Raw genomic sequence first — 24,755 nt, forward strand, 5'->3', positions numbered from 1 at the left:
GTCAGGAATATAACAGGGTTTTTTTCCCATTCGTTAGATGTGTTTGACATTTTGATTTTTGTCATTTGATAGGACTTTTCGTTTTGAATTTTCCTTGGAGTTCGGTATTTCAGCTATTTTAATTTTTATCTAAATCAAAGTATTAAGAATTCCATAGATAACTTAATATAATTTACAGTAATGGATTATTCAGGAACTTTGTGATTATACATGCTTAGAATTCAGTTACTCTTGTTACAAATTGCGCACCTACTTTTTCACTTTTGCCTAATAGTTTGGAATATACATTCCAAATTGGCTTGTCAAATTTAATATCATTACAGTTTTGCTTTTATTGTATTGTCTTATGAAAAATTGTTTAAAATAGTTTTTATGTATATGGTATGGTTTTCATGTTGTTTAATATTCTATTGGACTTAATTAATACATTATAAATGTTATTTGTTTTATAGTATGCGAATTGACAGCTAAATAAAGATATTTTAAACGTCAATAATAGCTTTGCAATTAACATGTATCACAAGCTGTGTACACTAAAGTAAACAAACATGAGTAATGCAAAGAAACAGAGGAATCTCTACACTGCCAGGATAAGGGTGGAAATTGCTACTGCTAAGGGTCCTAGAAAGAGATCTATAGAAAATCACCAAGACTCTGCACATTCAAGGAAGAAAGATGAAGTTCCCAAAATTGAAATTGAGAAAGACTCGACATCATTACAAAACGGCGAAAAGAAACAATCCAGAGCAAATGAAACAAAGAAATCAACTTCTGGAAAAGACATAAAAAATCCATTAAACGAACATAATGACTTCAAGAAACCTCCTATAGTACAGATGAATGGTGCGAGAAGACCATCCATTGAAAGACAAAAAACTACATTGTCTACAGCGAGAGCGATGGGAGAAATAGTTTCAAATATAAAGAAATCACCATATCCAATGTCAGCAAAAACCGCTAATGTGTCGTTTGGTGGCGTTCAAATGTTGGGCACACCTTCATCAGAAGGTACAGACGATAGCATACCCAATATCGAAGTAGAACATAAACACGTACCATCAGCGTCCATTCTGAAAACGGTTAGAGGCGCCACTCCAGAAGGTGTGTATATCACTAACCATTAGAACAATGCTATAGTTAAAGGAATCGGGTCAATTCTAAGTATCAAGTTAAATATGTATACTATAATGTTCTAGCAATAGTTTTGCTATTTTCTAATCATATCAAATAATAATAAATCGAAGAATGTCCAAAACCATTTTATTGAGAGATTTTTGGGTAGATGCTCCAAAAAAAGTACAAGCAGACATCCTTTACCACGTGCAAACCTAGTAGAAAATTATGTAAGTGTAAAACAGTTTTTTCAAAGATAATCAAGAATGAATTATTCAAATTCAAGCAAATAAAATCAATTATGGTTGAAGTTAAGTGTGAATTTAAGATACTGTCTTTCTATTAATTTAGTTCATTGGCGTTACCGATGTCATTCGATGCATTTCCCATTTTGTATCAAAATACCTTCAACAGCAACTAAATATATGTTAACTGTATGGACATATGTGAAATTGTTATCTGATATCTTGTTTTTAGTAGGATTTAACCTATTTTAGATTTTGACCCTGTGAGTTTTATCAATTACAGTATATAAATAACACATAGGTAAGAGGGTTATAGAGCAGTTTATCACCCCCGAAAAACATCGTCAACCGCGGCGAATGGTTGACAATGTTTTTCAAGGGGTAATAATCTGCTCTATCACCCTGTCAGCTATGTGTTTTTTTTTATTTAGTATACTGGAAAACCTTTCATTATTGTCATTTCAATTAAAACTAAAAGTAATGACATATGAAATTGTTTATAAAACAACGTTTCAGTTGTACAAAAATAACAAAATTGAAGCAATAAGTATTTTTTTTTATACAAAGTGACAATCAATGAAAAAAACGTTAACTTTAGCTTGCTCTTCAGAAAGAGAAGGTGACATTCAAACTAAGTATCTCCCGCTGAGCCATGGGATAGAATAAATTGTCTCCCAGGACCCTCGTATGAACCAATCAAAATCTGGAATTTTAACGGAAAGTGTAATAATTTCTTTTGAATTTTACAAAGAAAAACAAAGTAACTCTTGTAATAGCAGCTCAACTATCTTTAACGTGGGAGCAATTATAAACTAAAGAATATTAAACTAACAGTATTTCCCCTACAATGAATCTATTCTAGGAAAGAACTGACAGTTCTGTTTAGTGTATAAAAATGTAATTAGCTGCTATTGGGTTGAACTGTTTAAAACTGTCAACGGATGGAACTTTAAGATTCTGTTCTAGAATATAATTTTGCTAGAAAAGGAATTTCTTTTCAGAAACTGTTCTTTCGGCCGGCGTAATGGGAATTGTTTAGAGGTGATCCAAATTATAAGTTAAACATTCAACTTAAACAATGACATTAGACATGGGGCTATACTATTTACGTAAACAATCACAATATATATGTTCTTTAAACCTGCTGACTGTCATTGGCGATTGCCAAATAAATTGATCACAAGATGTAATAAAATGGATCTTAATATTAATTTAATTATAAACAGAAAACAATTAACTCGGGCAAAGGTATTATACCACAAGCATGAGGTGCAATTAATTTGTACATCAGCTCCGGATTTCGACAATACATGTCTCTTCAGTGATGTTTGGAATCGAACAGTATTTGGAAGGCCATATAATTTACCTCAGTTTAGGATAGACTCTTGAATTTAAAGAGTCATGATATAATGAACGGATCATGTAAACCGGAGGAAACATATGATACAAGCCCAAACGAAAAAAATTAAACAAATCTAAATTGAAATCTACGTTCAAACCTATGATTGCGTTGGATAAAAACCGCAATATTTATACGTGTGCATGTAAAACAAATTTCGTTGTAGAAGGGTCTAATTACAGCGCAAACAACAATTTCCAAAAGACCAAAAAAGTGAAAAAGTATATTTTAACAAAACGCATTTGACTAACAGGTCGAACAACTGATGTTTTTAAACCGGGCTGACTGCCATTGGCGATTGCCAAATAAATTGATCACAAGTTGTAACAAAATGGATCTTAATATTACAGAAAACAATAAACTCGGGCAAAGATGTTATACCACAAACACGAGGTGCAATAAATTTGTACACCAGATCCGGATTGCATATATATATTCATACATATATGATAGCAGACTATTTAAGTAAACAAATACATTATAAATGGTGCTAGAATTGTTAAGTAAACAATGACATTAGACATGGTGCTAGACTATATCGGTAAACGATGACATTAAACATGGGGCTGTTCTATGTACGTAAACAATGACAGTATATATGGTGGTAGAGTAATAACATAAACAATGACATTACACATTGTGCTAGACTATTAACGTAAACAAATATAATTATATTATATTTGTTGCTAGAATATGTACGTTAACAGTAACATTATAGATAGTGTTAAGACTATTTACCTTAACAGTAAGTTATATACGGGGCTAAACTATTTACGTAAACAATGACATTTGCATGGTAGTAGACTTTTTATGCAAACAGTAACATTAATTATGGGGCTAGGCTATTTAAGTAAACAGTAACATCATATATGGGGCTAGACTGTTTACATAAAGAGTTACTTTATACACGAGTCTAGACTAGTTTTGATTACCCCTGTCTTATTCATAACTCGTTTCAAAAATTTGAAAAATGAAATATAAATGATGGAAAACCTGAGTTGATTTAAGAACAACGATTGATGCGGTTGTACTTCAGTGCTCAATTATTAAGATATGCAGTAAATCACTTATTAGCTTCAACATTTCCCGATATTGACATGCCTTAGGAAACATCGGATGTTCTGAGATTGCACAAATCAGAATGAGTGATTACATTTCAAAGATAAAGTAGGAATCAATAAGTCTCTGAATGCAAACAATCATTGTGTTAAATCGGTGGGTGTAAAACATCATGTGATGGTAACTATACAGAATATATGTACTAAATATATATATATATGAAGTACTAGATTGGTAACATGTGATTTATATACTAAAAACGTCCTCTTTTTTATATTTCCCTTTTACAGTAAATCTATGATAATTATATAAATATAATTTAAAGCTTAAAGGGTCCTTATTTTTCCATGATTGTTGTATTTCCTTTAAAGAAGATATTTGATAATTACTGTCAGAAGAACATCTGCGTTTTGAAATGTTGATCTTCATAAGGATGATATATCCCAAAATGGAATGTTATCTATATTCAAATGAAGACTTCCAGTGATTACACTTGATTTTTCTCAAAATGATAAATAACATGTATAATCTATTATTAATGTGTTTGTTTGTTCTCAATTTCAGAACTAGAGAAGACATATTTTCCATATACAAATAGCAATGACGAACCATTATATCAAGGTATTCGTTCGTAAAATTTTGCTTTTAATAATCTTTATTAAAGTTAAGAGTAAAAACATGCATCCTTTCCCAGCGGAGCACCTGAATTCACATCTAGTTTGTGATTTGGTACACATTTCATACCTTTATTTTAAGGACTGTTGTTTGGTTTTTCTAAGTTATCAAAGATACCAGGATTATAATCTAGTACGCCAGACGCGCGTTTCGTCTACATAAAGACCAGTGACGCTCATATCAAAATATTTATAAAGCCAAACAAGTACAAAGTTGAAGACCATTGACGATCCAAATACAGCTTCTACCCCTTTTCTTACTAAACATTATTGAATAAATGGCTTTCAGACTTCAATAATAAAAAAGTCATTCAAATGTGTTATCCTATATTTAAAAATATCATTTGAAAAAATATATAAGTGCTTTCAGAAAAAGCTTATCATGTGGTGATATATCCTGAAAACTAGAGAAATTAGTGAATAAACACATCATAGATACAAGGACTAAATTTTGTATATACGCCAGACGCGCATTTCGTCTACAAAAGACTCATCAGTGACGCTCGAATCCAAAAAAGTTTAAAAGGCCAAATAAAACACGAAAATGAAGAGCTTTGAGGACCAAAACTCCTAAAAGTATCGCCAAATCCAGCTAAGGTATTCTATGCCTGAGGTAGAAAAGCCTTAGTATTACAAAAATTCTAAATTTTGTAAACAGTTAATTTATAAATATAACCATATCAATGATAATTCATGTCCGCACAAAAAGTGCTGACTACTGTGCTGGTGATAACTCCACCAGCAGTGGCATCGACCCAGTGATTGTAAATAAACACATCATAGATACCAGGACTAAATTTTGTATATACGCCAGAGGCGCGTTTCGTCTACAAAAGACTCATCAGTGACGCTCGAATCCAAAAAAGTTAAAAAGACCAAATAAAGTACGAAGTTGAAGAGCATTGAGGACCAAAACTCCTTAAAGTTTTGCCAAATCCAGCTAAGGTATGCTATGCCTGAGGTAGAAAAGCCTTAGTATTTTAAAAATTCTAAATTTTGTATAAAAGAGTTAATTTATAAATATAACCATATCAATGATAATGAACAGGGATTTCTTATCTTTTCTTGTCTATATCATATTTTATCGTGCTTTTGTCGTTTCAAATACACAATCTGTTTCTTTTTATACTGTTTTGTACGATAGGATTATTTTCAATTTGTCAGATTCGGATGACCCTAAGGATGAAGCTGATATAGACATTCCCTCAGACGATTCTCATTCAGTCTCGCTCAGTTCATCGTCAGATGATGAAGATTATCCTAGAGAAAATGTGGTTGTTGAAAATCCTCGTCTCCCGCGTCAACCATCAAGTAGACTGGATGTCATCAAAACCTTTTTGAATGTAGTCGTCATAGGTCACGTGGATCATGGAAAGTCGACGTTGATTGGTCATTTAGCTCATAAATGTGATGCTGTTGACAACGAAACTATCAACCAACTAGCAAAAGAATCTGATATGGTAATGCTTATTTATGTCTGTGTGCATTCAGTGTATAAATTGTTATGAGATATGTTAAAGTGATATTGCTTTCAAAAAAATAAAGATGTTGCAACGTTTACGTTAAATGTATAGTTTTTGGAAAAAGGGATATGAACATGAAAAAATATTTTAGGAAAGAGGAAATGTCCAGAGGTGTGAGTTGTGTACAAAAACTTGAAGAAAAAAAATAGAGTTTTATACTTATATGACAAAGAGTGAGCGTTTGTTTTGGTATACGTTAAGGTTGCGATTTTAGAAGAATTACAGTATTTAAGGAGTGTTTTTTTCAACTGATATATTTCGATGAACTTCTATTTATTCGTTTCTTGTAGTTCGCATGCCATTTTGGGATCATGTTGAGCTTAATTGATCTCTATCGTGCTCTAAGGCCATTCTATTTTGTTTTATCGAATATGAAATATATTTTCTGTAAAATATCTATTTATTTATTTGCAGTGCGGCAAATCGTCGTTTAAATTTGCCTGGGTTATGGATCGACTTAAAGCTGAGAGACAGCGAGGTGTAACTATTGACAGCAAAATAAGACGGCTCGATTCCAGACGATTCCATGTTAATATGATTGACGTCCCTGGACATAAAGATTATGTACATAATATGGTTACTGGGACCACACAGGTATAACTAATTTCGCAGAAAACGACACAATCAATTGTGCATACAACTATTTAATTAAAATAAACTTTCAACAAATATAAATCGCCTAATATGTGACAATTTATTTGATGAATATTTTATATACCTCTTCAGTACTAAGTTTTCATAACTAATTGACTAGTCATAAAAAATGTACGTGGTATGTGTTACATGATTACTCTGACTGGATGTCCTTACAAGCAATGTATCGGCTATGCATTGGCCGGGCTCGTTTGCTTTTTATGAATGAGTAACCTGAGTTCAGACGGTGTAAATACCGCCAATGAACGATGACGTAATCACATAAGCACCCAACTGGAAAATGCCGTCAAAGATAAAGAATTCTAATGCAATTTGTATGTAACAATTTTTGTCATTTGCTAAATGTTGCCGTCAAATCCACAGTTGACCAGGCGTAACTAAGGAGGGACAACCATTTTAAAATGATTGAATCAATAAATGTTCGATTGCTACTATATAATAGAAAATAAAACAACACCTACCTCGAATTCGCCGTTTTAATGTTATTTTATATGAATTTGAAGCGTACAGGTAACGTTATAACCTCCAGTTTGGAAGTTTTCATTTGTACGATGTCAAATTTATCCTTGACGTCTTGGCGCCAAAATCATTCATGAAGTTTCGCGTTTTTTTTTTTTATTTGTCAAATTTAGACAGTTTTCCAATTTTTATCGTATTATTTCTTTTTGAAATGCGTTAGAATCGGAATAATACGCGTCGCCAGTAAAACTGCATTTGTGTCCGTCAAATCTACAATTGACGGTGGCAACTCTTCAACTACAGTACTGTTATTCCTTAAACGATGAAAAGAATTTGTTGAAGGTCAATTTTCCTATTAAATAGAATGATAATCAATTGACTTCATCCAAAAATGTCTCAGTTTGTAATTGTAATTCGTGAAAGCATGTCACCAATTAAGTTTTCTTCGTCTTTTACTAATTATGTGTTCAATTACGAGAACAGCAACCATTACCCTTCACTAAGAGCTCTGAAATCTATAAGAGTTGCTGTCTTTGTCCTTTTTGAATACAGATAATTCATTGGGACTTGAATATAAAAAGATAATTTTGACCTTTTTGTCAATATTTTTCCATCGCTTTCGCCCGTTGTAAAATATTAAGCATTAAGGGTTAACCCGTGGAAAATCAATATAAATTCAAGCCCCTATGCGTTTTATCTTATACATTATATGTAATAAAATTAACGGTACCAATTTTCTTGCACCATATGCGCATTTCGACAATACATGTCTCTTCAGTGATGCTCGTTGCCAAAATATTTGAAATCTAAAACTTATATAAAAAATGAAGAGCTATAATCCAAAAGGTTTGCAATTCAATCTTTTGATTATTTGTGTCGTATTCATTTACATTTGTTCTTTGTTTATAGCCACGCATCTCGCGCGCTTGATCTTAGGTTTATATAGGTAAAATTTAAATGATGACGTCAAATGTTCACGCTTCCCTCTGATTTCACGCGACAAAATGAGACAATACGCCATGATGTTAAAAGGGGTAAACGTCATTCAAAAGAGGTGAAAGATACAAAAGGAACATTGTTGTACTTTTACAAATTGTGATTGGATAGAGAGTTGTCTCATTGCCACTTATACCACATTGTTTAATATCTGTCCAAACTCATAAGTCGAAAATAAACCGACAACAAAAAGACCAAAAAACAAAGATTAATACACAAAAATAAAGGATCCCACCAAAAACTGAGGTTCTCTGGAAGGGTAAGCAGATCCTGCTCTACTTGTAGCACCGTAAAAAATCCTTTGGAGCAATAGCATCTCGAGCGATACGATATTTCTTTACTATTATAACTTCCTCAAGGGAACAAATATAGTACCACACTCGATACAGTGGTAGAATCTGTATTTTATGAAAAAGATGAAGACTATCTATTTAGAATGAAGATATTGTTTAATTACAGGGCGATGTTGCTTTGTTAGTAGCATCTGCAGAACATGGAGAATTTGAATCAGGTCTTAAAAAGAGGGGACAAACTAGAGAACATCTACAACTGGCCTATAATACTGGCATTAAACAACTCATTGTAGTCATCTCCAAAATGGATTCTATTGACCCTGCTTATAATGAAGTAGGTCCACGTCAAAATAATTTTATTCTGTCTTGAATAAATAAAGTTAATAATTCTTTATTACAATCGTTCAGAGTGACAGCTGTAAAAGTATAAACTCTATCTACCTTCCGAAAACCTTTGTAATGATTATTTTTCTTCATTGTTCACTTTTTTTACACTTTGAATTTGTAAGATCACACTTGCAATTCGTTATTCTGCAAAAAACAATAATATACATCTGACTAGGGATTTGTAATAATAAACGTAATAGGTTACATGCTTGGTAGATTTTTGTTGAATGCGTTATTTGTTCGTCTTTTTATAAGAAAATAGTTGCTTTATTTATGATTTTGATTTTGTTTTATTTTAGGTTCGATTTCGATACTGTATAGATAATATTGCTCTTCTTGCAAAGAAAGTGGGTTTTGACGTGGAAACTGTTCCGTTTATTCCTATTTCCGGTTGGGAAGGTGACAATTTAATAACACCAAGCTCCAAAATGCCTTGGTTTTCATCTTGGAAGGTAAAACGAAGATCAGGTGGTGCTTCTGGAAAAACACTTTTAGATGCAATAGACAGCTCAGAAATGCCCTTTCGCATGACGGACCGGCCATTACGTGTACCTATTCATACAGTTTACAAGCTTGGAGGTAAATTATCGGTATAATTGGTCAACTGTTAAAAAAATCTGCAGTCTCATTGAGGCAAGTGATACGTATAGATTATTACATGGCATTTTTCATATCAGACCCTTTATCGGCCCAAGGTTATGATATCAGCCCAAGAGCCGCAGGCTCGAGGGCTAATATCATGAACGAGGGCCGATAAAGGGTCTGATATGAAAAATGACATGTAATTATCTTTTTATCATATACTTCAGCAGAAGAAATACAGACAAGAACTATTAAAATTTTATTTTGTTTGTCTTTGCGCTTTCAGATAATATTTACAGCCGACAACCAAAAAAAATCTTATCTTTAATTTTTTTTATTGATATTACAAGCATTTTATTTATCTTGTCACAACAACTATCATGTTCTTCAATAATATTGTTACCTCATTTATGTCTTTCAAAACATTTTTAACTTAATTTATTTTTGCTCCTCAACCATTTTGTGAAAAGTCTTATCACTTGTCGTTTTCCGCGTTCTGTTGTCGTTTCAAACAAATTTCCGGAAATGCACGAAGTTGCATGTGATAAACGTCACGGAAATTAACGGAAAGGCATGTGATAACATTCCGGAAGCAGTCAATAAAGGTACCTTTATCAGCCCGCTATGGAGTTTCTTAGCAATCTGATCAATAAACCTAGTAATCCTTTCATAGCCTTTTGATATTTTCAAATGTTATTGAACTATAAAATTTTAGTAATATTTTATACAAGTATATGATAACATGATTTCCATGATAGCAGATTTAACACTTTGGTCAAGCTCTATGTAATAGCGATCACTCTTTGATACAGCACACGCTGGACATAATATTAATTCATTTGAATTATTGCACGGGATTGTTGATTTGTAAGAGCATTCTGGACATGTTATGGCAATACATAATATATAATACACAATGTGACGAAAAAAAAACTGATATCAGAGAGCAATACGATAATAACATAACTAACCAATGAATTTAGATCTAGCTTTCCATGCCTCCTTCAAATAGTTACAGAATTTAATTGTAAGCGATCTAGAAGAAGCTTTCAACAAACCAGATAGTTTAAAAGTATTAGGCAATTTAGACAATAATAACGTGTTAAAACAAATATCTCCATGCAGTTGCTCTATATGCTGGACATAACAATTTCAAATGAAATTCCTTCTTCTCATTCGTTATTGAAATATGCACAAAGACGCAGCTCTCTTTGTATATCAGAGAAACGACCAACTTCTGTTATGAGAAGACTTCATAAGTATAATTTACTTATGTCTAATCCATTTTGCTTGAATTCAGCAAATGAAACATGTTGAAACCAAACGATCAACTGCAACTTATAGTTCAATATACCACTTCGTAGTTTTGTAACAATTTGAACATTACTAATGTAGCGTAAATAATTTCTAAGACAAAAACCAATCTTTACATTTCTATAAACACTTTATTTCTTACAAATATATATAGCTAGCTGATCAACTTTGCAGAAATTGGTCTTAAATGAATGTCTTTTATAACATCAAGCATTATAGCAATATTATTCTGGTAAATCCAAATAAAGTTCATTCCAATACGAACAAATCACGTACATTAGATGCCCAATTACAATCATTTCCACCGTTATATAAGGTTTATATATATTAATACGTAACCAATACTTTAAGATTAATTGTTTTTTGTCCGACACTTTTGCTTGTTGTTCGTTGCTTTTGTTCCGTTTTGCTTTTTGTCCGACACTTTTGCTTTTTGTCCGTTGCTTTCGTTCCGTAGCAATATTCCAAGGCAGACGTAGGAATAAACGATTAGAAGACTTAAAGTTCTTGGTTATTATATGAATAAACTCATCATAGATACCATGATTGCAATATCATAAAACGAATATTTACAGGTTTTCATCGATTTCTGAACACAAATCAGTTTCAGTTTTATCAAATAGGGTCGAAAATTACCAGAGGGACATTCAAACTCATAGATCACAATTAGACTGACAACGCTATGGTTATCATGATTATCAGTTAAAACTTTTATGTTCCACTTTCTACAATACTAGATAACAAAGGCTCCCAAGGACCGATATTTTGTTTTAATAAAATGTTCCTTTCTGAAATATAATTACTCAATTACTCGGTCCGTAAAATTCCTATAAAACTAAACGAAACTTTAGATCAAAAACATAAGTAAATGATTTTCAACCTTTTAATGTCTTTTGTTTTGTAGCAATTCATTGGCTGCTCTTTAATCTTTCACTGGTTCTGACAGTAAAGAAACGTTTAATATAATCTGTATTGCTTTATTATATTATGTTTTAGAGATATATTTTAATTTGTATCGATGTTATAATATTTCAGAAATAGGTATTGTGACCGCTGGACGAATACACTGTGGTTATATCCGACCAGACATGGGTGTCAGTTATGCTCCAAACAATATTCATTCTAAGGTAAGGACGACATATAATAACTGGTTCCCGTTTATGTTACTCACATGTGATTCAGGTTATATACAACAAGACACGTGTGTAAGTTATGCTCCAAACAATATTCATTCAAAGGTAAGGACGACATATAATAACTGATTCCCTATGCGTTTATGTTACTCACATATGATTCAGGATATATACAATGTAAGTTATGCTCCAAACAATATTCGTCCAAAGGTTATACTATAGAATAGGAGGAAATATGATAACTGGTTCCCTGTGTATTCATTTTTACTGACATGATTCAGTATTGGAATAAGTAAAATCACAAAAATACTTAACCTAGAGGAAAATTCAAAACGGAAAGTCCCTAATCAAATGGCAAAAACATAAGCTCAAACACATCAAACGAATGGATAACAACTGTCATATTCCTGACTTGGTACAGGCATTTTATTATGTAGACAATGGTAGGTTGAACCTGGTTTTATAGCTAAACCTCTCAAATGTATGACAGTCGCATTAAATTCCATTATGTTGATAACGATGCGTGAACAAAACAAACAGACATAATAGGTGGAAATGTACACAGCTACTTTTGCACAGGAACTATTTCTCTACCAAAATTATTGTAATATTTAGGTACTTGTATTTTACAGTACTTCATTTGTACTTTAAATTTAAGAACTACATATTTTTGGGTGCACGGTCACATTTTTAGCATTTTGAAAGTTTGTCTATTTCAAATCCCTTAAAGTTATGATGTTCAAACATGGAATACTGTGATCATTTTTTGTACCAATATTTTAAGTACACATCAAGTACTGGGAGATACAAGTACCTAAATATTACAATAATTCTAAAGTAAAGAAATAGTACTAAATATTAAAGGTCCAGAACTACAGATTTTCAGTACAGAAATAATACATAAAAAGTAGCTGTGTAATTACAAAAAAAACCAACATACAAACATGTAGCCAAGAAACACAAAATGTCATACAGACTTAGCATATTAATAAAAATTAAATACAAGAATACACAAATTAACCATAGTTCAATAACACAATGACTAGATGTATGAGTACAGAGCCACGTCATGTAACGAAGAAACACAAAAAGGCATATAAAAAATTTATTAAAACAACAAAAGGAATAGTCTTTCAATTGAAGAATTCCCATCTTAAGTAGTCAGATTTCAAAAGGTTCATGATTTTTTATTTAAATATTCTTTTGGATAAAAGATGCAAATTTTACGTATTAAATCACTGCCCTATTGAATGTTGTTGAAGTAAATGTAAATTCAACTTCTCAAGCATAAATCATATTCTCAAAACATCGTTCGCATAAAGAATAAATACAATATTTGTATTGAAATCCATGTGTTCAATTTTGCGGGTAATTTGTATGTATTGACTTGTTAACTAAATTTACAATCTCGTTGCAACAGATGTGGAAAACCAAATTACAGGCCTAATAATTGTGTTTCTTGTTTCACTACAAAATTCCTCTCCATCGATTTTCACACAGCTTCCTGTAATTTTCATCTAAATTCTGTGTATTTTGTACCATGATGAAAGACTCTGTCACCATCGTTAATTATGAAAGGAATTTACCAAACAGTAGCGTTCTCAATTTGAATCAAAATAAATGACCACGACAGAGTAATGTATTCTAGCAAGTTAATTTTCTGTTGCTATTCAGGAGGTTATGCAATCAATCTGTTTGGCAATATCGCGTAATGTTTATTTTGGAACACAGAAGACGATACGTTGAGTGCAAATTGGTTTTTTAATGTGGTATAATTAAGTTTTATTGTAATTTCTTTCGAAAATGTCACTTAAACAAAATAAAAAAGCAAAAAAAATCATCCCAATCATTTTTTTCATTTTATAGTTAAAAATTACGGTGTATCTTTCAAAGGGGAAAAAGTTCGAATGACATTCAATAAATAACCAATAATATGCAGATTGACAAAGAAGTAGATATTACATGTGTTTAATTTTGGCTTTAATTATAACCTATTTGCTATGTTAAACGCCTTTCGATTTAATCAGCTTCGAGCTAATGGTCATGGGACCCGATATGAACATAGATATAAATTATTGCAATGGACATAGATGTTGTCAAGATGTTGTCGATGCACCTAACTAAATTATAGCGAATGCGTAGAAAACAGTATAGGTCCTTGCATTTCCATTTGCATTAAAAGTTGAATGTAATAAAAAGAATAACTAATGGTAGAATTAAAATATCGGGGAAAAAATCAAACTATGACCGTAAAACACTGACAATTAACGTAAATTAATTTGTTGGTCACTTTACCAGCAGTAGTTATGTAGGTTCAGTTTTCATTCTATTAGATTTTTTAGTGCCTTTACACATTGAAAAAAACACCATTTGATTTATACTGTAAGGAAATAATCAAACGCAAACAACTTCATTTTTAATTGAAAATACGTTGCGGCCTTTCAGTTTTGTTTGAAATTGATGTTTAGAAACAAAAGCTGATTATTTTTCGAAGTGGTATGTTAACCTTTTGAATAATCATCAGTTTTTCGTTCATATAGGTACGGGCAGTGCAGGTATTTAGAGAAGTTATGGATGAAGCAAGGCCAGGTGACAATGTGGGGATACAGATTGAGAATTATACACTTAAAGACATCAGGAAAGGTGATGTGTGTGGAGATACCTGTGACGACCCACCACAAGCCGTCACACAGTTTACTGCTCAGGTATACTTACATTCCCTACTCAATCGGTTATTTTCGAACATTCTCACGCCGTCATATTTAACTATGAGACTTATAACACTCCGCATAAATGTCCATGTAGTAAATGTACATAACAATAGACATCAGCTTACAAAAATGATCTATGTTGAAATACCTTAGAGATTCATTTCAGTCTTTTTACAAACATCGCTGCGTAGATCATATATATATATAGAAATATTATTTTTAAGTTGAACTCCGTTGCTTTTTAGGTAACCTCCAATATGATTTTTTGAACAACGTCCGTCAAATAGTGTGCATGCCCTTCAATATATTACCTCCCTTAAACAATGTTTGAATACCTCAGACTGTCAGAGGCGATCATCTACATTCCGTCATTTTGTTTCAGTTTGCTTTACTGGTAAATAAATGATTTGCCCTTCTTGAAAAGAAAATAATAATCAAGAATACACATTAGTGACACAAATTAGCATAACGGGTTATATCAAATAAATATAAGTTCACTCCTCCTCGAAATGTAAATATTTTAGAAAATGAGTTATTAGAGTATCAGATAGATTTCTCGGGAGACTTATGTATTGTTTCCCCATAGATTGTTGAAGATAGTTCCCTGTGATGACTTAAGATGAATTATACATAACAGTTAGATTAACTTTTGTCAAGACATATTTATATTTTCAGATTATGATATTAAATCATCCGGGTACTATAAAGAAGGGTTACACCCCTATTCTGCATTGTCATACCTCAATGGTTGCCTGCAAGTTCTTAGAAATAAAGGAGAGATGTGACAGACGAACAGGTCAATGCGCTGAAGAAAATCCATCATGCTTGCGTCCAGGTGAATTGGGTGTTGTTGACTTAAAACCTATTCGTCCAATATGCGTTGAATGTTTTTTTGATTACCCTTCACTTGGACGAATTATAATTCGTGACATGAAGCAGACGATTGCTATCGGTGTTATAATATTCATCCCAGGCAGACTTCCTCCTCCTTTTGAATTTCAAAGAAACTATGGAGTTATAACGCGAATGACAGGAATAACGGGTCTAAGTTTTGGATTAATGTCAAGACCAACCACTACTGGATTTGGTGCCATAACATCCGTTTCACAATATGGCGGTGATACACGACCAAATACAAAAGGTGTAATGATATCTGAACCTTTGCCATATTGTACAGAAGAAGTCGAGGACGATGATGGAAGTGTATCATTGACTTCAGGGGATGCTTTACCTGAATTTCCTCGTACTTTCAGGACAAAATCAGGGAGATTTGAAACAGAGTTTTGAAACTTATACTTCCCCTAATGTATACGACAAAGGGGTTTGTTAACTGTTGTTATGTTAGACCATTGTGGAGCTGTTTTTTACTCTATATAATATGTATCTGAATATATCATTACAATACTTGACATTGAGTTAAGAAGCGTATTTACATCTTCATTTCATAGTTTCCTGATAATTTCCTAGATATGATATCGTCTTAATCCATTCCCGAGGTTTGGTTTTTATTTGATTAATAGTATTTAGATAATGGGTTGACTTGGAACTATTCTCTGGATACTATACAATGATTAATAAGCAATTTTAGTGGGATATATAGACAATATAAACGTTGGTTTTTTCTCCATCATATGTAATATATCTCTGTAGAGGAACCATTCATTTCTATAGTTTTTGTGAGATTAATGGAAATAAGCAGTGTTTTATTCCTAGAAATATTTGTTTATACATTCTAAAGATAATATAACCAAAATTAAGCGAAAATCTCATTTGCACAAATGCGTCTTATTTTAACATCACTGAACTGTATCTGAACACGACGTACCCTTATGTAAGAAGTAAATTTACCCTTTATTTCTATTTACAACTTTCACAGGAATTTGTTGTAAAATGTTGTACTTATGTATTGCACGTAAAAGTAGTTTTGTAATAATAAGTATATACTTTTAATCATTGATGATAAACGAATGCTTTGAAAAACCATTATTGAAATTTAACAAATGATAAAAATTCATTCCAAACCTTTTTTCCCAATTTTCAACATAAAATACCTAATACACAGTGCAATGAATTAATGAACAAACATTTGGTAACTGAAAACATCACTTTATTAATTTAGTTCGTCTGGAGATCTTTCCTGTGTTTATTTTCATCAAGATAGCAGCAAATGATGTGTAAGAACTGTAAATAAAGGCAACAGTAGTATACTGCTGTTTCAAAGTCATCAATCAATTCATAGAAAACAAATCCGGGTTACAAACTAAAACCGAGGGAAAAACGTCAACTGTTAGACAGCGGAACATCAGAAACACTGAAGTGCAACGTAAAAGTAAACGCCAACATACATAGAAACGCACTATTTGATAACAACTGCTATTTCCCTGACTTGATATAGAACATATTAAAAAGAAATAGTGGTTTAAACCTGGTTATACGGCTTGCTTAACCTTCCACTTATATGGCAATGTTAAACTGACAACACTATATCCACACATACAGCACTTACAAACGCAGTTACACTCAGTACTGAGAGACGTACAAATGAATAAAATATTAGTCGTTACAACATGTAAAAAGTTAAATCTAAAAAATAGCGAACGCCAAAGAAAATTCGAAAAGGAAAGTCCGTAATCAAATGGCAAAATCAAAATCTCAAACACATCAAACGAATGAATAACAACTGTCATATTCCTAACTTGGAACAGGCATTTTTTATGTAGAAAATGATGTATTTTGTCGTTTTATAGCTAGCTTAACCTCTCACGTGTATGAAAGTCGCATAAAATTTCATTATATTGACAACGATGTGTGAACAAAACAAACAGACATAATAGGCAAAAAACGTCAAAAATTGTGGTACAGCTGTCAACATTGTGTTATAATCCTAATCATTAGAAGAAAAAAACCAAATATGTAACAAAGAAATACAAAAAGACATATAGACGTAGAACATTAGTACATATGAAAGACAAGAATACAAGACCACATACCATTGCACACTAATACGGGATGCATATGTTCAGAGCTACGTCATATGTAACCAACAAAAACACAAAAAGGCATATACACAAAGCACATTAGCAAAAATGAAATACAAGAATACAAAAATTTACCATAGCACAATAATACAATGACGGGATTTATAAGTTCGCAGAATAAAAACGAACACCTTATATCAACGACAGCACATAACCATACAATCAGTGACGTATTAATGTGTCGGATATATAATCTTAAAATTCATACAATTATTTTTAAAATACTAGTCCAAACAGTTATCATGATTATGGGCGGTATTTAATGGCTATTTTAATATTAAGCTGTGACGACGTCATAATTATTTGGACTTACACAATAATTTGTCCATGGAAAATGAAAGTTCACCCGACTTTACTGACAAATAAGACATACGTGAAATGTACCGAAAATACAGAATCCAAATCACACAAGATAACACAATGTCCAACAAAACCACAACAGAAACATCATACATAAATACATGAACGTTGGACGAAAAACTACATGACCAAAACGAACCTATTCAAACTAAGGTCAATTTTGACAGAGGGAGTTAAACCTTAGTTTCTAAAAACTTTCTTACTTTATAGACGGGCAACTTAATATGCAAAAAATCACAACATAACTGACAATGATAAGCATTCCACCAGCAGTGGTACTGGCCTTGTGCTAAAAAATGAAATACCGCTATGCCCTAGCTTTGAATTATTACTATTCCGACACTATAATAGAAAACGTTTTTTTTTATCGTATGTTTATGAAGAATTAATAGTAAATGTTCAGAAATGGTGACTGTTTTCATAACTTTGGTCCTGAATTTGATAACCGTTGACCACATGTTTGTCATTTTCTGCCACGTGTATTGTTATTCTGGTTGTGTCCTTCGACATCTTATATCCTTTCTGTCCCCAGATTAGAATTCTACAAAATAATTGTTTTTGAAATTATTAGGAAATTAGACATATGTTGATAAAAGACCAAATCAGTTTATCTGTTGAATTGTTTTAATAGATTTGTCACTCATTGATCATAATGTAATTCATTCCAAGAACAATTTCCTTCTCCTCTGCGATACATATTGCGAATACGGAGACATCTGAATGCCAGAAGGGCTACACATTTTTTTTGTATTATGAATCAATTCAGAAGGAAATAGAGCTTTAAAAATCTCTTTGTTTTCCTTGTATATGTATAAGGGGGTACAGTTTCTCTCTGATATATATCCGTTGCTCTTTGTATTGTTTTCAGGGTTGATAAACTGCATTTTTGCATCAACTTAACGTTTTAAGTAAGAAGGATTTTTTATTCAACCACAAACTTGTGTTGATCTTAGGTCGTCTGAAAATGTAAGCAGATCCTGCTCTCCTAGTTGTACCTATCATTTTTCTCAGGCATAGTTTACCTAAGCCGTATTTGACACAACGTTTTGGAATTTTGGATCCTCTTCAACTTTGTACTTGTTGGGCTTTATGAATATTTTGATATGAGCGTCACTGACGAGTCTTGTGTAGACGAAACGCGCGTCTGGCGTACTAAATTATAATCCTGGTACCTTTGATAACTATTTACACCACTGGGTCGATGCCACTGCTGGTGGACGTTTCGTTCCCCAGGGTATCAATAGTGTGGTCATTTTTGTAAATTTCCTCTTTACAAAACTTTGAATTTTCTTATCCCAGGCATAGATTACCTTAGCCGTATTTGACTCAACTTTTCGGAATTTTGGATCCTCAATGCTCGTCAACTTTGTACTATAAATATTTTGATATGAGCGTCACTGATGAATCTTGTGTATACAAAACGCGCGTCTGGCGTACAAAATTATAATCCTGGTACCTTTGATAACTATTCTCATGGTAAGTGAACATTCTGTAAAAAATCTTATTTATTTTTTCTTGGGTCAATCTACATCAGTCACCAGATAGAATCTCATTAAATAAGAATGCTGTTCAAAGATATCTTTTGTGTGTTTTTGAATGTGACAAGTCATGTTTCGAAGATATACTCTATGAATTGTTTGTACGGCACGCACATAAAAGATTATAGTTTACTAAAGATTATTCCTGAAAGTTTTATTTGTTATTGTTTTCATTCTACATAACTTACAGACATAAGATAATCCCTATAAAGCCATATCCTGCCATGATGAAAAATGTGAGTCCTCTATATATTGAAACGGTAGCATCATAAATTGCATTCGCTCCTAGACTACTGACTAAACTAAATACAATTTCAGGTACAGCTACTCCGGCAAAAACTGAACCTAAATGATAAAAAAAATTATATAAAGACACTTTTTTATATTTCTAATTGTATCGTGCCTTATTAGATATTCTAACATTAACATTTTGTTAGATGGTTACATACTTTTGGAGAAAGAAAACTACAAATTTTGTGACAATTATATATGCACAGCGACAATAATTCTCCTTACAGCATTAAATACTTTTAACAAGGACAGATTCATTTTGTAACATTAATGTCATAAATGATTATGAAAGAAAATACTTGTAGTTAAAAGTACAAAAAAAAACAAATTCGAGAAAAATCTAAAAGTTGCAATACTGTAATGTTTATAACATATATCATCAAACAAACAACAGTATCTGACTAATTGGATGAATATTTTCTCAGCTAAAGGATGAAAACTAGTTAAAGTTTTTTAATGACAGACGGGGACACATTTACACTTAATGTGGATTGGGGAGGGGGATCTTCATTAAAATTCATAGAATTTTTCAATGATTTGTCAAAATGTAGATTTTTTCATCCTTTTTTCCAAAATATATTTAAAAGTATGGGTCACAAGACTTTTTCTAACACTACAGGTTGTGCAAAATTGTCAGATTTTGTATAGATTATACATGGAAAATCCAATTTTGTGTGAGAAGATAGCTCTTTTAGCATGCTTTGAGACAAGAAAGAGAAAACATGGGGTCACCGGACTGATTTCTTGCTACATTTTAAAATATGTAGATTCACAACATTTTCTATTTTTAAACAAATATCTTATCTGAGTTATCTCCCCTAATATCTGAGTTTGGTAAATTTGAAAAAATAATGCAACTCAGGAAAATATTGTTTTATGATTATTAAATACAGCCGTAAATATGATAAAACACATAACTTTCTATATGAACTCGAAAAGTCTTACACATGGATTACATACTTCTCTCAAAATTAAGATCTAAACCAATTGTAATCTGCTTTTTCCAAATCCAAGATGGAGGAAGACACCCCAGCTACCTTAAGTCAATCTTGTCACTTTAAATGGAATTCTAATTGTTTTGTTTTTTACAACTTTAATACATAGTTATTTAGCTGCTGACCATTTTAAAAGATAACTGCATTTGAACAGTATTTTGATCTTCGATGATCTTTACTTACTTCAGGTGTCCAAGGATATATACAGCTACACAAAACTAGCATTTACTTAAAATTAACATGACCCACAACTAACCATAAAACTTACTTTAACCTTCATATGTTATAAAATGGAAATGTCAGAGACAACAACCCGAAATACCGCACCCGGAGGTGGGCCTCAGCTGGCCCCAAATAAAAATGTGTACTAGTTCACAGAAAATGGACGTCACACTATCAAAACTCCAAAACATATTTAAATGAACTAAAATTAATTAACATACAAGACTAACAAAGGCCAGAGACTCGCTAGTTTAGAATTATCCCTTCATCGTAAATGAAGCATTACCCTAAATGTCAGGGACCTCTATAGCAATAGATGGCCTGGATTTGAAATCTTGTAGTTGTGTATCGTATAACATACCTTGTTTATTATCTGGAGTAATCCTGGACATGATTGCTCTGCTCATTGCCATACCAAGAGAACTACCAACACCGGTGCCTAAGGCTATCAAGAAAAAAGGAATAATGTTTATTGCAAAGTAAAAAGCCAACATCGATATTCAAACATAAAATAAACAATGAACAGATGAAGCATCCGTCACTCTCACTATCAAAATAAGAATATCACTTGATCAATGTGGTCTGTCAGATGCACTTTCCTGGATTTCCGCTCATCAAGAACGTTCATAAGTATTTTATCTAAACTTATCATAGTAATATTTGCAAAGAACACTTTTCAACAAATTTGTACTTGTCATCAGTAACTCGATGGTTGCCATATGCGAAGATGGATCGGATTAACCCTTCCTTCGGTTTTTAATCGACTCAAAATTTATTGTATCAGTGTCTCTGTTCTAAATATAATTAGACACGTAAAGAACAAATCACACTTCAATAGTAACCCTTAAGAAACAGGTGTGCATGCACCCTGCCTTTTTATGCTTCTAGTTTAGTTGATATAAATGGGAGTCAATGCGGTATTTTTAAATCTAATTTAATTCCAATATATACTAATGTGTCTCAGTTTTGTCAAGAATCTCGATAGTTGTTGTGCCGCTAGTGTCTTTGAGTTTTTATGAATTGTGTATCAGATTGGTCTTCTGTGTTTAAAATACTGTAATAACTCCAAGTTTGAAAGGGGGAAGTCCTTAAAAACTAAACAATCGATTATACCACTAAATTCGAGTTTAAATGTTTTAAAACTTTCCTACTGTTTTGATTCGAGACCCGGTTATGAGTCTTAAAACAATTTCCAATTAAAATGGTGGATAAAACCTGGTATAAATTAATGTTGGTTTACTTTAATGTGTTGCTGAATTGAAATCTATTTGATGTTTATTTTATATATTTATATATATATATCTTATATATAAATAAATTCATTTACACTTGTATGCACAAAATTAGTAAAGCAAAACAAATTTTCGTCTATTGTTTTCTTTTTTTTCTAAGTGAAATTTATTCAATAACAATTACCCAAGTATAACATGAAGTCGGTAGTAGCTAGTCCCTCTATAGTTAACGATACCACGGTAGTCAGCAAACTGGCTAACACGATGTATTCGTCCGTCGTACAAAGATGAAAAAGATAGATCATAGCAAGATTTCCAATATTTAATAATCCTAATCTCATGGAACCATACCAGCCAATCCTAACAGCACTCCAACAAAACGGAGAATTCAGTTGATACAATGTTTCAATCTGAGGTCTAGCAATATTTGCTAAATTGGACATCATAAAAATAACGATTAAAATTATAAACATCCACTGTTTTCCATCTGGGGAAAACCCTTTTTTATATACATCTGTAACACGTACCATATTTTGAATAAAAGATACATCCGACCGCTTTTTTGAATCATGAAGTGTTTCTGGTAGTATAAAAATTACTATTAGAAGTCCAAGAAGTACCATAGCAGTTGATATAAGGGAAGGATAAAAGAAACCATCTGTCCATTTTATAAGATATCCAGACAACAATGAAACAATGAATGCGGCAATTCCCAATGACGTTTCAAAACAACCTATAACAAACGTGCGAGGTTTTCCTGGTTCTGTTAGATCTGCCATGAAGCTATATGCCATACTTAACGTGGAAACCCAGGTCCCAGTACATCCTTCTATACAAAAAAATAAAATGATCCATTCTAACTTCAGATTGAAATAGATGGTGATTGTGCAAAGAAGCGTTTTCAATAATGTTCCTATAAAAGGAGCGATGAAGAACAGTTTTCTTCCATAAATATCGCTGTACGTTGCTAAATTTAGAGTGAAAATCACTCCGATCACGTTGTAGGTAGCGAGACTACAAAAAATATTTAGTTCTGATGTCAGTTTTTGTACAACAACTTGTTCTTTATATGCTATCGTACTGGTGTTCAGCTCACATGCTGATTGACTTCCGGTGGATTTATGTGATGAAGTGGGATATTTTTCCTTCATATAAGTTTGGTATGAATACTGGTTCATTACATACATGGATAAAACCACTGAACTCGTGTGAAGTGATGTGACAAATATGGCGAAACTTAAAGCTAGCCATCTTGGCATCCCAAGGTTAATCGCTGCATCCCTTTGTGTTTCCTTGGCTTGGAGAAGGGGTTTTTCTTCAGATTCATACATGTTCTAACTTATAGTTTCTGTATATAATGAAATGAAAAAAAGTTTATATATACATTTTGTGTTTGTGTTTGCGGGAATTATTTTTTTGCTGTTTCATAATTATAAAAATGTCCTTTATTCCATCTTTCTGTAGAAATATTATTATTAAAATGTCAATTTAATTATAGATCTGTATAAATATATATTTTCTCTACTTGAAATTATATGGAGTATAACATATTACTGTTACTTTATAAAAGAATGGTGAGCTTATTTGGAACATTAAGAATATCTACTGTATACAAACAAACCCTGAGTTACTGTTTAGTGCATCCACATCTTTTTTTCTTGAATTCTTTCTTCCTCTGTCCAGTTGTGATGAAGCATACCCGATCCGATGTTGACATCAATATTTACTCTCGTGACGCAGAATTCATTTAACATTGCATACTGTAATCTAATATTTATCAAACATGGGGCACATACTATTATCTAATAACAATCAAACATGGGGCACATACTATTTTTAATCTGACCATATGATACTAGATAATAAATATCAATGTAGCCACAAAGTACCGATGTACTGAACATCGGATGACTGCAAGTTCTCTTGGATGGTCACAAGCACTTGTCTAATAAAAACAATATATCTCTATACCCGAAAATGAGGAAAAGGTACATAGATATATTTTTTTCTGAGACAAGTTCGTGTGTGGATGATGAATAAATGACAGGGAATTAAACTATTATAGTGTAGTGATATTATCATTTGTTACCAGTATACTCTGGTTTGTTGTTATATATTATAAAAGTATTTGTATACAACAGTAATATATATGTTCATCCATTTGAATACCATTATATTCTACATTCTCTGATAATAGTGCAGTGCAAGAGCATGGTGGGAACTCTTCTGTAAAAATTCGTTTTTCTAATAGATTGGATTTGAGGAGCCATTCATATTTTCCCTCAAAACTGTCTTGAGATATTCTTCCGCATGCGTTAACACAAATTTTCCGTATTCTTAATTTGTTCTTGATATATGTATATTTCTAACGACAACATATGTTCATATCGTATGTTCTTAAAAATTATTTTCATGAATATTTATTGATGAAATTAATATACAACAAGCGAATGTTATTTTGCACTCGAAAATATCCGCGTAATTATACAATATACGCTTGGTTATCAGTCAAAAACGCAATTTATGTTGGTAAAAAT

At 32.2% G+C, this 24,755-nt stretch overlaps 2 protein-coding genes across 2 annotated transcripts; one reads left to right on the forward strand and one right to left on the reverse strand.

The window, feature by feature from the left end:
* Positions 1-463: 463 nt before the first annotated feature.
* Positions 464-15,951, forward strand: LOC139518034 (elongation factor 1-alpha 2-like). The gene is made up of 9 exons (XM_071309676.1): positions 464-1,101; positions 4,381-4,437; positions 5,655-5,950; positions 6,428-6,607; positions 8,582-8,749; positions 9,102-9,381; positions 11,734-11,825; positions 14,372-14,536; positions 15,218-15,951. Exons 1-9 carry the CDS (start codon positions 549-551, stop codon positions 15,827-15,829), a joined length of 2,403 nt encoding a protein of 800 aa, XP_071165777.1. The 5' UTR covers positions 464-548; the 3' UTR covers positions 15,830-15,951.
* Positions 15,952-18,250: 2,299 nt separating this feature from the next.
* Positions 18,251-24,017, reverse strand: LOC139518035 (lysosomal proton-coupled steroid conjugate and bile acid symporter SLC46A3-like). Its single transcript, XM_071309677.1, has 5 exons — positions 23,840-24,017; positions 22,403-23,566; positions 21,348-21,431; positions 19,667-19,823; positions 18,251-18,481 (listed from the first exon to the last, which is right to left on the reverse strand). Exons 2-5 carry the CDS (start codon positions 23,547-23,549, stop codon positions 18,340-18,342), a joined length of 1,530 nt encoding a protein of 509 aa, XP_071165778.1. The 5' UTR covers positions 23,550-23,566; positions 23,840-24,017; the 3' UTR covers positions 18,251-18,339.
* Positions 24,018-24,755: the final 738 nt, after the last annotated feature.

Source organism: Mytilus edulis, chromosome 3 (assembly GCF_963676685.1).
Source record: "Mytilus edulis chromosome 3, xbMytEdul2.2, whole genome shotgun sequence".
NCBI classification, from domain to species: domain Eukaryota; kingdom Metazoa; phylum Mollusca; class Bivalvia; order Mytilida; family Mytilidae; genus Mytilus; species Mytilus edulis.